General features: G+C 37.7%; 1 protein-coding gene across 5 annotated transcripts in view; it reads right to left on the bottom strand.

Annotated features, from left to right (window-relative positions):
* LOC143283114 (anoctamin-1-like) overlaps window positions 1-14,382 on the bottom strand; it is a 358,246-nt gene that overhangs the window by 15,168 nt on the left and 328,696 nt on the right. For all 5 annotated transcript variants that reach the window (XM_076589234.1, XM_076589235.1, XM_076589232.1 and 2 more), the window contains one exon: window positions 9,137-9,242. In XM_076589234.1, coding sequence (XP_076445349.1) covers window positions 9,137-9,242 — 106 coding nt within the window. The remainder of the gene's footprint in view (window positions 1-9,136; window positions 9,243-14,382) is intronic.

The following is a 14,382-nucleotide window of genomic DNA, read 5'->3' as shown; positions in this document are numbered from 1 at the left end:
GTCGGATAAGTTGCAAAAGAAAGAGCTCAACACCTACTTTATAATGAGTATAAAATGAAGTGTTGGTTATTTAAGATAAATTTATAATCTTAATTTAAGTCACCTGAACAGGGTCAGTTTTAACGAGCTCGTCGCTGAAAATTACAAACTGCGTTAAATCAGTTTAACGTAGGCGAACATAAATGGAATAGATTTAAAGATGGAATTACGACGATTCTGCCAGTATATAATACTTGTAGTTTACTGATCTGACAAAAGAGGTATTAATTAATTACGGTGTAACAGAAACACAAGTTTGCTCTCAGCCAATGACGTACCGCGATGCGACATTGGGCGAGCTGTGAGCAGGTGTCTGGCGAGGACAAAATGATGTAAGCAGAGTGACGTCACACATTCTGTGCGCGGGTTAGGAGGGAAAAACGTCGTCTGCTAATACAGCTTGTGTGTGAGGCAAGCTAATACAGCTTGTGCATGAGGCGTGAGGCAAGCTAATACAGCTTGTGCGTGTGGCAAATATTGGAGCAAGCATAGCGCTTGGTTACATACATATATATATATATATATATATATGTGTGTGTGTGTGTGTGTGTGTGTGTGTGTGTATAAACACATACAGATAAACACAAACGAAGGGATGCATGCACATGTTATACTCCATTTGTAATATTGCCCAGATCATGAACTGGACAAGTAAGCTTTTAAACAAAAACACAGAAATACAATTTTGTTAATAGAGAATGATAAAAATGTGCTTTGTCTATATCATTCATGGGTATAATTAACAGTTAGTCACACAGAATCAATCTTAAGTAAATGCCTCTAAAGTTATTTATCGACACTGTCACCTGATGTATGGGAAATGACACGCAAAGGTACATTTTTCAGTCATGAACATCTCTTTGATGAGCAGGTGCAGAAATTTTGCCTACTTCTTGAACTGAACAAGTATGTTGCCTATTTAATGAACCAGGCAATTTCACAACTGGGTTTAACACACATACAGGCATACAATCAAGCAACCATACTAAAACAAGATACACACACAAACCATGACATACATCCATACAAACACAAACAGAAGCATTATATATACTGAAAATAATTCTTTGGTAGTTTTGATTGTCGAGAGGTGAAAAAGTGAGCGAAGTTGTGTGTGAATGGCCTCAAACACTGATGGTGTTTTCACACTGTTGCATTTAGTCTTTTGCTTCTATAGTTTGCTAGAAGTTGTGTGAGGGTACGGTTTTTGTGATCTGTGACTTTCAGATGAATCTGTTATATGGTTAATTGGATATTTATTTATTTATTTACCTTTGTATCTTTAACTTGACAAAGCTGTGAGGTAAACAGCCCAACTGTGGACATTTTCACCAGGGTATTACTCCACGTGCAAGTTGTGTGTTCGTCGTGTGTTGCCTGCACTGTGCTTGTCTTAGAAGAATGTGTTTTCCTTGACATGTAAGCTTTGACATATGAACCTTGTGAACTGTAAAATATGACTCTCTAGTCTCTGATCTGTGATTCAGAAATTTGACCTTCAAACAATGACCCATGACCAGTGACCAATGACATTAACTACATACCTATCTCTTTTGGAATTGATCAGAACTGCTCAGAACTGCTGTGTTGATCGTGTTTATACTGTCGTGGGTTGCACACGTTTGATGTTTGACTTTGCTCTGCTTGGCTTATGTTATCATGAATGAGCTGACATCTGATGACAGCATGTCAATTGATAGTTACCCATTGATAAACATCCATTAATGATATGTCCACTAAGTGATTGCTGTTGTTTGTGTTTGAAATTGCTCTTGTTTGTTGTCTCAGTCTCAAATTGTGTGCAACACTGAAAACTGGAGTTCATGGAAAGTTGTAGTTTACATATTGTTAATAATTGGCTATGGTTTCAGACATGTTGGGTAAGGGAGTAAAAGTGGAACTGAGAGAGGACTTTGTGTATGCAGATGATACTACAGAGTGTGCAGAAACACCAGAGCAACTACAAAATGCATTGAATGTGATGCTTGTTTATTGAGAAAACTGTGATATAAAAATTAACCAATGGAAGGAACATTTGGTTTTCAGTATTTGGGTGTTATTTAAATTACAATAATATATTTACAGGAACACAGAAACATCTTTACAACAATGCATCAAGAGCAATATTTCTCTTTTTAAGATTTTGGAAGAAAATTGTGTTACCATTAGACATCAAAATAAAATTTTACCATAAGACATCAAAATAGAACTGTTTGATAAAATGATTACATCAAAATTACTACGGGTGTGAAGTATAGTGTCCTATTAATTATGTCTAATCTGACATCAAAGTTACAACTGCATTTTATAAAAATTTGTATGGCATATAGAGAAGTGGGTCAATATCCTTTGGAAATATAAGCAGAATGTTAAGTTTTTGGTTTAAACTTGTTAATGATACAATTCACAACAAACTGTCTTGCAAAATATACTGTTTTTTATACAGTTGTATGAAGAAAATAAGTATAAACCACCGCTGCTATGCTTTGTAAACACTACTCTGAATAATATTGGTTTGAATGGTTTGTTGATTCAGTAACCTCATCCCATCATTTCATATACTTGGTTCAAGTATAAGGTACACCAGTGTTTAAAAGATCAATATATGTAAAACTGGTTCTCTGATTCAGATGGGAAAAAGATATAGAGGAAATCACAAACTGTATATGGATAGTTTTGCTGTTGAAAATGATTTTTTAGTTCTGCCAGAAATACATATTTATATATTTGCGAAGCTCAGGATGTTAAATAAAAAACTTCATGTTCAAAAAGCGATTCAAAAGGGGAGGAAATCAAACACCCCAATGAAGACTGAATTTGTATAAAGTGTGAATGCTGGGACCTTGGGGATTAGTTTCATTACCTCTTTGACTGTCCAACCTTTGAAGAGGCAAGAAAAAGATTGTGTCAAGGGTCGAATGGAAAGTTTCTTCATGAGATTTCGTAACAACACACTCCACAGCGAGCAAACGAGTTCAGGACCCCACACAACAAGCTGATCTGCATACGTATTGAAAATGGCATCGCAGGTGATACAAGTGGAAATTTTTTTTTAGCAAACTAGATCACAACAGCCGCTTTTACTGCTGCTGAAGTGATTGAAGTGCTTCAAACTGAAGGTTCTGACATCAACGAGTATGATGAAGATGTTGAATAAAGTATCTGCAGTGAAGAAACCTACCAGCAAGAAGGTACTGACAGTGACTCAGCTTCTGAGGGCTGTGAAGAGGGAGGGGGATGGGAGTTCAAACAATGTGAGGAGAGGGGTCAGTGGGTCAAGTACAGTAAGTTTCATTCAGTTACTTTATGTTTTGTATTTTTTGTGATTTTTTCCTAACCCTAACAAATGGGTCATCTGTTGGGAAAAGCAAGGGAGAGAACTATTCGTCCGGGGTGAGTTAACAGAATAAGTTCAACAACTGGGTTGTACACAATGTTTTCCTAGTCTTGGCGGAACCAGACTGGCTTTCTCACACGTCTGCCATTGTGGGTGAAATAAGTTTTATCTACATCATTGTTAAGTGGTGCAGCATTAGGTGTCTTGTGTACTGGAGAAGCAGATACAGGCTTGCCTTCAGCAGCAGGTGTAGACACAGTATCATCAGCAGGTGTTGGCTGGCCTGGATAGGTTGATGTTGACTCACAAGTGACTGCAGGTGGTTGCCACACCTTAGGATCAGCAGTACCAGGTTTTGGAGTTGATGGTGTTGAAGCAGCTGTCTGGATACATAGGTGCTTCCGGTTAGGCCTCAGAACACCACTAGCGGATTCTATGAGGTAGGATCTTGGGTGCATTTCTTCTTCACAACACCAAGTTGTTTCCATCCTTTCTCTCCATCTGTTTTGATGAGCACAGGATCTCCAGGATGAAGCTCAGGCAAAGGACAAACTCCATGATGACGATCATAGTTTCTTTTCAGTTTTTGTTTCATTGCCACATCTTGTTTCCTCACTCAGTCATGGTTGACTTTTCTTGGAAACAGAGTTTGCGGCATGGATGAAAGTGTCGTCCTCAGGCACCATTGGAAAGCAAGTTCTGCTGTGCTTGCTCCTAGCTCTGGGATAGGTGTGGAGTGGTAGGTCAGCAAGGCCAGGAACACTTCTCTTTGTTGAAGGATTTCTTTTTACTGTCTTCAAAACATGTTCTGCAGCTCCATTAGCTTGTGGGTGAGGTGGGCTGTTTGTTAAATGGGAAAAGTTTCACTCAGCTGCGAAATTCTGGAACTGAAGAAAACTGTCTTCCATTGTCAGAAATGACAACTTCAGAAATTCTGTGATTTGTGAAGGTGTTCCTCAGCTTGTTGATCACTAAGTATGCAGTGATGTTCGGCAGATGAGCAATGTCAATGTACCTGGAGTAGTAATCTACGCAGACCACCTCTGAATTCACAGAGATCAACTCTGATGCGCTCAAAGGGACGAGTTGAAAGAGCTGATGGCAGAAGGGGTTCATGAGGTTGAGAAGGGCATTTTCAAGACAATGTCAGCATTTTGAAACCGTCTTTTCTATGTTCCTACTCATGCCTGGCCACCACACTGCCTGGTTCGCTCATTCTCGACACTTAGAAATGCCTAAGTGTCTGTCATGGATTCTGTCCAACATTTCCTGTTGCATGGAGAAAGGGATGACCATCCTATCTCCTCTCAGCAGTAGCCCATCATGAACACTTGAGTTCTTTCCAAATAGTGAAGAATTCCCTGGGTTCAAGGACTATGCCTTTCTTGTGTTTTGGCCAACCATTGTTAAGTCCATTGCCGCTCTCAGACCAGCATCTTGCTAAGCTGACTCTTGGATTTGACTGATCTTGGTGTCAGACACAGACCAGTATGAGGCGATTTCATCAATGTAGCCTTGGACATCATCTTGCAAGACGAGGCTGTTCTGCACTGACACAGGGTTTCTCGATAAAGCGAGACATACCATGTTCTTGCCAGGAGTGTATTCTGCTTTCACATTGTACTGCATCAGACTCATAAGTAGTCTCTGGCATCTGAGGGCTGTTTCCTGCAGGTCTTTGTTGTTCAGAGAAACCAGTGGTCTGTGGTCAGTGATAGCTGTGAAGGTTTCCAGGCCTACTAGGTAGCGTTAAAATTTTTCACATGCCCAGACTATCGCCAGACATTCCTTTTCAATCCGGGCATACCCTTTTTCTGCATCAGTAAGGGTACGAGAGCAGTATGTGACTGGCTTCAACTCTCCATTGTGATTTTGAAGCAGCACTCCTCCAAATCCATAACTGCTGGCATCAGTGCTGACTACTGTTGGTTTTGTGACATCATAGAATGCCAGGGTTGGTGCTTCTGAAAGTAGCTTCTTTCTTTACTTTCTTCACTGCGTCTGTTTTTTGTTTTCTTTTTTTGTATTTTTCTCTCTCAAGGCCTGACTAAGTGCGTTGGGTTACGCTGCTGGTCGGGCATCTGCTTGGCAGATGTGGCGTAGCGTATATGGATTTGACCGAACACAGTGACGCCTCCTTGAGCTACTGAAACTGATACTGATACTGCGTCTGTTCGTGGTCTGTCCCATATCCACGGTGAGTCCTTGTGGAGGAGACCATCTAGTGGTTGCAGGATTGTTGACAGATCAGGAAGGAACCTGCCAAGGTAGCTGACCATTCCAAGCCATCTTTTCAATTCTGAAAAGTCTGCTGGATCTTTCAAATTGCAAAATAGCCACCAGTTTTGATGGATCTGGCTTAATGCCATTTTTTTAAAATGTGGCCTGGGAAATTCACATTTTTCTTTGTTCAACTTCAGGCCGACATCTCATAAGCGTTGAAGTACCATGCTGAGATTCTTATCATGTTCTTCCATGTTCTCCATAAGAATGAGGATGTCATCCATGTAACATTCAACTCCTTCAATGTCACTCAGGATGGTTTCGCTGGAACACTTCAGGAGCCGTGGAGATTCCAAATGGAAGATGCTGGAAGAAGTACCTGCCAAACAGTGTGATAAATGTCATCAGTTTTGTTGTTTCAAGATCAAGTGGAAGTTACTAGAAGCCTGATGTTGCATCCAGTTTCATGAACACCATTGATCCTTTCAGTTTGTGAGTAATGTCTTCTAGAGTCAGCATAATGTTCTCACTTTACTACTCTGTTCAGTTTCTTCAGGTCAACACATATATGCACTCTGCCTCCTTTCTTCAGGACTGGCACCATAGGTGAGCACCAGTCGGTCGGCTCTGTATTGTGTTAAATCACTCCATTCTTCTCCATTTGCTTACATTCTTCTTCAACTTTTGACATCAAGGGGAGTGGTATTTGTCTTGCTGTGGTCAGGTTGTAGGGGATATTGTCTTCCTGTACTGGATCTCCAATTTCCCCAAATGCCAGGTCACTCAAATCGTCAAGCCTTTTGACAAAACCTAATTGTAAGGCTGTATCTCTGCTGAGGAGACTGTCACAGTTGTTGTCAAGTACAGTGACTCAAAAGGCGACAGTCTGTTATCATTCTTGTTCACTTGAGCTATGAATGTTCCTCAGTGTGAAAGATCACCGCCAGGGCTCTGTAGAACTGCATTTGATTTTCGCAGTTTTGGCTTGGGATGTAGGCTGTTGTACATTTCCTTTGATATGACAGAAACATCAGCACCAGTATCAATTTTGAAATTAATGGAACTTCCATTAATCATCAAGTTTGTGCACCATGGCAGTTCTTCACTTTGCTGTTCAATGCTTCCAAGAAAATGTGTGGAAAATGCTGGATGGCTCTTGGGAGATCTCTCACTGATTTCACAAACTTGACTAACTCTAGATGAATGGTAGACTTTCTGAAAATGATTATATTTCCCACATCCTTGACACTGTTTCCCTTTTATATTTATTCCCTTCAATTGGGACAAGCTTTGGGTGGTTGGTATCTACTGGGAGGTCTATTTCTTGACTTTCCTCCTTGTCTGTAGCCCCCTCTCCACTGAACAGGTCCTACACAGTCATGAGAGACTGCATCAACAGTAGAATGTCTTTGTTCACTGAGCTGTAGTAGTACCATCTCGGACTGACGAGCTTGCTGTATGGCACCCTTCAACATTAGGTCAGCTTGCAACTGTAGCTTTTCTGACAGTTCTGTATCATGTATACCAAGAACTAGTTTGTCAATGATGCTTTCTTCCTTGTTTGGAAAATTAGCATTTTCTGAAAGTTCATAAAGACTCAATGATTTCATCAGCAAGCTGATTTCGTGAATAGAACAAAGCTCTCTCATGCATGATGTTGATTCTTGGAACAAAGTATTAATCAAGACATTGTATGATGAGCTAAAGTGTCGAGCTACCATCAATATCAGTGAAGACTGAGTAAATCTTTTCAGCCCCAGGTACCATGGCATAAATCAGACTACTCACCTGAACTTTCTTGTCTTCCTTATACAGTCTGGATGCATCTTTGAACCTACAAAACCGTTGCTTCCAAGTAGGCCAACCACTAGGTTTTGTAAAGTCAAACTCTTCTGGAGGTTTATTGTAAAGTCAAACTCTTCTGGAGGTTTAAACGCCATTTTTGTCATTTCTATAGGCGTAGCCACACGCTTCCACCTTGTGTCGTAACTTGAATGTTAGACAAAGTCACACTGAAAGCTAGATTAACAAATTTAAAAAGAAGATGAACCGAAGGTTGTTTACTGTTGGTAGGAAGTCTCTCATTTCAGTCTCTGCATGCATGTCCAGAAAATCACATTCAAGTCCCTTTTCATAAATGATCAGCTGCTGTGGCATTCCACTAAGGTCATATTGGCTCGACTCTTTATGCATTTACACACTCCACTGTTGGCCACTGTTCTTTCTCTGTCTCTGGACCTTGCATTTGGAATGAACTTCCTCTTTCGCTTCGTCAGGTCTCCACACTCAGCTCTTTCAGGTCTGGCCTTAAAACCCACCTCTTCCCAAAATAGCCTCCCTCCCCTGCTTCCTCCTTGTCTTCAGTTTCTCCAGTTTTAGAGTTATGCATGTGTGTGAATGACTGGTGTGAAAGCGTTTTTTGATTTGTCTTGACACAAGATTCAGCGCTATATAAATACTATTATCATAATTGTCATATTGTCACAGATATAGTAATCACAAACTGTATGAGAATAGTTTTGCTTTTGAAAATTATTTTTGAGATCTGCAAAAAATGCATACTTGTACATTTGCGAAATTCAGAATGTTAAATCAAAGACTTCATGCTCAAAAAGCGATTCAAAAGGAGAGGAAATCAAACACCCCAATGAAGACTGAATTTGTATAGTGTGAATGCTGGGACCTTGGGGATTAGTTTCATTACCTTTTTAACTGTCCAATTTAAAGAGGCAAGAAAAAGATATTTACCAAAATTTTACAGGAAAAAACCTAATGTTTTGAAATTTTGTTCATTATTCAGAGTACAAACAAATAACTGTTGACCCATCTAATCATACTCCTGAAAACAATAATGAATGCTTTCTGATTTAACTTGACAAACAAGGTGAATCTCAAGGTGAGTCAACTTGTTAATATTTTATTAACTACAGTAAATTTGACCTATGGAAATAAAAGCCCATTCACTTGACATGCTGACATTGTACAAAGCACGTAGCTCTTGTTTTTTTGTTGTTGTTGTTTGTTTGTTGTTGTATTTTTTCCTTCTTTTTGTCCTCCAAATGTATGTCTGAATCAAACAGTTGGTATCAGCACTGTACATATATTTTGAGTACAATACCAATGCTATTCATATCTGTATCAATTGCATGAAATATTTAACATTTTCATGTGCCCCCACCTCACATTCTGAAATAAACATGTCTTGTCTTGGCTTGATAACACTAAGGTTGCTTAAGTTATGCCTCTCTTTTTGTTGCTAACTGCATGACAAAGAAAAACAAAATATGAGCACATGCAGTCTGTGACCCTGTTCTCACCAATCACGGGTCTGTCATTTAAGAAGATAAATAAAAAAAAATTTGGCTGGATATAACTATACTCTAATAAGACAGGATAAAGTATATATAATCAGACAGGAGTTTTCAATGTCACAGTCTGCAGGATCCTCCTACCACTGTGAAGACACAGGCCTGTAGAATTATCAATAGCATGAAATAAACCTCTGAAACCAATGACATTTTCCAGCATCATACTGACCTCAAACACCACAACAAACGCCAGACGAGCTGTCAAGACATGCCAGTAGACATCAGAGTATTCATACTTGTTCTCATGATCAGGTGGATTGCGGAAGTCTCGGTATCTGCAACACCAATGCAGTTCAACAGGAAAGATGACAGGCACCTTCATAATTCAAAGGGATTTCAAATACTGGGTATTTTGTTGTACAGACAGCACCAATAATTCATTTTTTATGCATAACCTGACATCTCTGGACCCCTGGCTCTAAATAAACTAAAATAGCTCTTTCATACGCACTCATGGATAAGAAAACCTGTCATAATAATTCTATTACTAATCACACTCTGAAAAGCAATTTGAAAAACAAAGGCAAAAATGTAATCATTCATGTTGCTTTTTTTAAAAGAAGAAAAATAAATAAACAAGAGAGGCAAAGCCTTCAAGACTCACTTGTGATACACTTAAAAAAAAAAAAAATCTAATCGTTAAAATGTGTTCTGTATTTGTTATTATAAAGCTTCGGGTTAAAAGAAAAAGAAAAAAGAAAAAAAGTCCTAATGGCAGATTCAAACCCCACGTGTTTGGGTGAGAAGAAACTGTCTTACCCAGAATAAGTGATGAGGTGTTCACAAGATGACTGGAAAGAACTGAATTTTTTTACTCACTTGTGTAAACAAAGTGAGTCTATGTTTTAATCCGGTGTTCGGTTGTCTGTGTGTGTGTGTGTGTGTGTGTGTGTCTGTGGTAAACTTTAACATTGCCATTTTCTCTGCAAATACTTTGTCAGTTGACACCAAATTTGGCATAAAAATAGGAAAAATTCAGTTCTTTCCAGTCATCTTGTTTAAAACAATATTGCATCTCTGGGATGGGCACAAAAATTTTTTAAAAGAAGCCAAATTATAGGCAAACTGAATTTACTGTTATATTTATATTTTTTTTTATTCTCTAAACTTGGCACTTTGATCTGATATTCTGACACAACAAGAGCAGTCATTTTTATTATTTTTTGTTCAAACAGGAACTTCTTTTGCTAAGCATGGAAGTTATATTTATTTTGCATGTCTTTGGTGCAGACAGTAAAAAAAAGGGAAATTAATCTGTAATTAATGCTAGGGGGCTTAATTTGTTTTAAACTGATCTTTCTCATCTTAAACATTACATTTTGAAATGATACTCAATACATAAAAAGCTTGTGTGTTTTACTCTCAGAGTACAGGGCTTTCACTATGTTCATTTGCCCAAGTGGTCTTTTTCGGAAAATACAAAAATCAATACAACGAGTGGACTTTATAGATCTACTGGCTGAGCCCTGAAGGTCATAGGCAAAAATCAACTGCGTACACATATTTATACACATTCAAAGCGTGTGCTCATATTCTTCACGAACGCGAATGACGCCATTTTGTTTCAAGTTGTGGACCTGCTCGTTCAATCCTGTATTCAATCGACAATACACGATAACATGTGATGGAAAGTTGGAGAAGGAGACCGTTAAATATTTATTCTGAGAAAGATTTGTGAATGCATCATCACTTACTGGATTATGCCCCAAACTGCCATAAAAATATCCACAGAATCAGTCGGAATTCACAGTTAAAAACAATAAACCATGAGAGTTAATACCCTTGAATTGATGAAAAGTAAAAATTTCCGGTCTTGACTTTTCTCAAAATGAAGTCCTTTTCACTTCATACGATGTTTAGAAGTACTTGTACTTGGCTCTACATGTTATTAGTTTAACAAAATACTCAATTTTCATATCAACTTTAAAACTATAAAACTAGAATGAACATAAAAGAGAAATTGAATCAACCGTGTCAACCAGGTGTAACTAAACTTGTACATTTATCAAGATTCAGAGAAAACGGCTAAATGTTGCAGTGTGATTGCGGCAATAGCCACGTTTCCCTTACCGCAGACTTAAAAAGAATTTTTAATTGCCCTTAAAGATTTTTTGAATGCCCAAGACACACCAGAATAAGATGATTTAAACAGTGTTCTCACTGCGAATACTGCAATCAATTTATCGCCCTTTAAAAAAGCATGTTTAAATGTTATATTTTTGAACGTCAGTTAAGGAGCCATGATAGTGTGATGGGTAAGAAAGCTTCTTCTCACCCAAACATGCGGGGTTCAAATCTGCCATTAGGACTTTTTTTCTCTTTTTTCTTTTTCTTTTAACCCGAAGCTTAATAATAACAAATACAGAACACATTTTAATGATTAGATTTTTTTTTTTTAAAGTGTATCACAAGTGAGTCTTGAAGGCCTTGCCTCTCTTGTTCCAATTTTTATGCCAAATTTGGTGTCAACTGACAAAGTATTTGCAGAGAAAATGGCAATGTTAAAGTTTACCACGGACATACAGACACACAGACAACCGAACACCGGATTAAAACATAGACTCACTTTGTTTACATAAGTGAGTCAAAAATAAATCAATGTTGTTAACTGATGATGCAGATTATGTGTGGAAAAGTGATAATCAATTATATTCGTCATGTGTGTGTGTTTGCAAACATGAGAAGAAGCATGTGTGTGTGGTGCATGAGTGTGTCTGTGATAGTCATTAACATGTGTGTGTGTGTGTGTGTGTGTGTGTGTGTGTGTGTGTGTGTGTGTGTATACATGGGAGTGTGTGTGTGTTTTACATGGGAGTGTGTGTGTGTGTATGTGAGTGTGTGCCTTTGTGTCATATGTGTATATGTGTGTGCATGCTTGCATGTATGAGTAATAAGTATGAAGAAAACAAGACCAGAAAAATGTGTGAGAAACAAGAGAGAGAGAGAGAGAGAGAGAGAGAGAGAGAGAGACACTGGACACTGGAATTATTTATTGTCATTGCCAAGAAAGGTCTTTTGACAAGGGGGCAACAACATAAATGCATATATTTTAGCTTCAAAACAACAACAACAAAAAACTATATTTTTCTCTGAATCCTTCAGTCAGTTTAAACCAAGGAAATATGCAATACTTGGAAACACTTAAGTCACATCCTGACAAAAACTCAACGAAACGGAACTAAAGAAAAACAACAATGTAATGATAATAAAATACCAAAATGAATGGGGACCGACTCGACCATCCATTCAAAAATACATCAAACCAATACATACTGCCTCAACAATACACTTAAGTATGCAATGTTATGTTTTCTGTTTTGTCCAAATAAAATAGCAACTTCTGTACTAACTATAATTAAGTGTCTTCTATGCTGTTGATACTATTCTGAGTTATGTACCTTTGTCTCATTGTTTGAGCTTCTGCAATGAATTTAGCAACCGATCTAATTATGATTTCATTATCACATGACAAGACAGTAACAACATCATGGCTTTTAGCCATCTCTGTTTTAAAGAATATACATTTTTCTCGCACAGTATTATACATTGCACACTGAAAAAGAAAATGTTTTTCATCATCCACTTGGTATCCACAGAGAGGACATGGTGACTGTATAGAAGTCCCAGGTTCAAACCATCTTCTGTTTGCATTAAACCCCAGAGTTCTTAACCTAAATCTCGCATAATTTATTCTGTGCCATTTGTCTGTAATGATTCTGAGATATGTTTCTGGTTGAAATATACTTTTAAAAGAAAAGAACCAACTATATTTTTCTTTACTTTCCATGTCAGAATGCCAGTTTTGTTTGAAGGAACAAATGAGTCTGTCTCTGAATTCTGCAATAAACTGCTGTTCGTTTCCTACACCCTGGGACAACCACACAATTCCAAAACCATGTTCAGTCAAAACCTTATTCATTCTATAACACCAGTTTTCTTTACCTAACGCCATCTGCTAAAGCATCATGTCATAGGCCTGTTTGCTCAGACGTGTTTGTGGAAGCTTTAACAATTTTAACCAATACTTAATACATTTGACAAAAGTTCTTATATACAAAGGATATCTTCCAGTTTCCCCATATAAAACCGTATTGGATGAATGGATTGGAACATACAGAAAACGTTTAATTGCATAAGTATGTATTCTCTCAATGTGTGAGTTAACCGTTAGTCCCCAGATTTCAGCTGCATATGTCAGCAAAGGTTCTATTTGTACATCAAACATTTTCCAAAATAGACAGGAATCAATAGAGTTCAGTTTTCTAAGTGTTTTCAAAATTTCGATGACGCCTTTTTTACCTTTTCTGCAAAATTCTTCCCATGCATTATTCAGACTTAATTTTGTTGTAAAAATCATTCCCAAATACTTATATGAATTAACAACTCTAACTTCAGTATTTCCGTATAACCATTTTTCATGCATTGACAAATGTCCACCCATTCTAAAAACCATAATATTTGTTTTATCTAGATTAACAGTCAAACATAACCGATCTGCTTCTTCTTTTAATACATTTAGCTGATTTTGTAAACCTTTTACCGTCCCTGACAAAAGAATGACATCGTCAGCAAAAAGTAACAGAAATAATTCAATAGCTCCTGGTATTAACTGAATACCGTGCCGACCTCTTTTGGAAAGTTCCACAGCTAATTCATTTATGAAAAAGGAAAACATTTGCGGGCTTAAAAGACATCCTTGTTTAACACCAGTGGAACATTTGAAATAATTTGAGTATACACCTTTTACACGCACACATGCGAGCACTGAGTTGTAAACACCTCTAAGCGCCATATATAATTTTCCATTCACACCACTTTTACGCAGAACATTCCATAGGGCATTACGATTCATAGAATCGAAAGCCTTCCTGAAATCAACAAAAGCAACATAGAGTTTTGTGTTACAAAGCAGATATTTTTGCACCATTGAATACAATGTAAATATATGATCTACAGTGCTATAAGTTGCTCTAAAACCTGCCTGTTCTTCAATTATTTTATCCTCCCTCTCAGCCCAATTAGTTAGTCTCATATTTAAGATGTGAGTGTAAACTTTACTTAGAACGCTTGTGAGTGATACTCCATGATAGTTATCAGGGTTGTTAACATCTCCTTTTTTATGTATAGGAATAATTATTGATTTTGCCCATCTAGTGGAAATGTACCATTTTCAAACATCTGATTAAATAATTCTACAAAGAAATCAATTATAAGGGAATTTGCATGCTTCAGCATTTCCCCAATGATTTTGTCTGGACCTGCACTTTTTCCTGACTTTAAGTGTCTGATACTAGAAATGATCTCTTCTTTAGTTATGGGGTCGCTAAACAATAGCTCATACTCGTCCTCTGTCTCCACTAAATTGTCTTCTTCTTGTGCTGACTCATTTTCAAAGTCGTTAAAAATTCTAAAGAA

This window comes from Babylonia areolata, chromosome 6 (genome assembly GCF_041734735.1).
Source record: "Babylonia areolata isolate BAREFJ2019XMU chromosome 6, ASM4173473v1, whole genome shotgun sequence".
Classification (NCBI taxonomy): Eukaryota; Metazoa; Mollusca; class Gastropoda; order Neogastropoda; family Buccinidae; genus Babylonia; species Babylonia areolata.
Note: the sequence above shows the minus strand (reverse complement) of the source record. Positions and strands in the feature narration are given on the sequence as shown.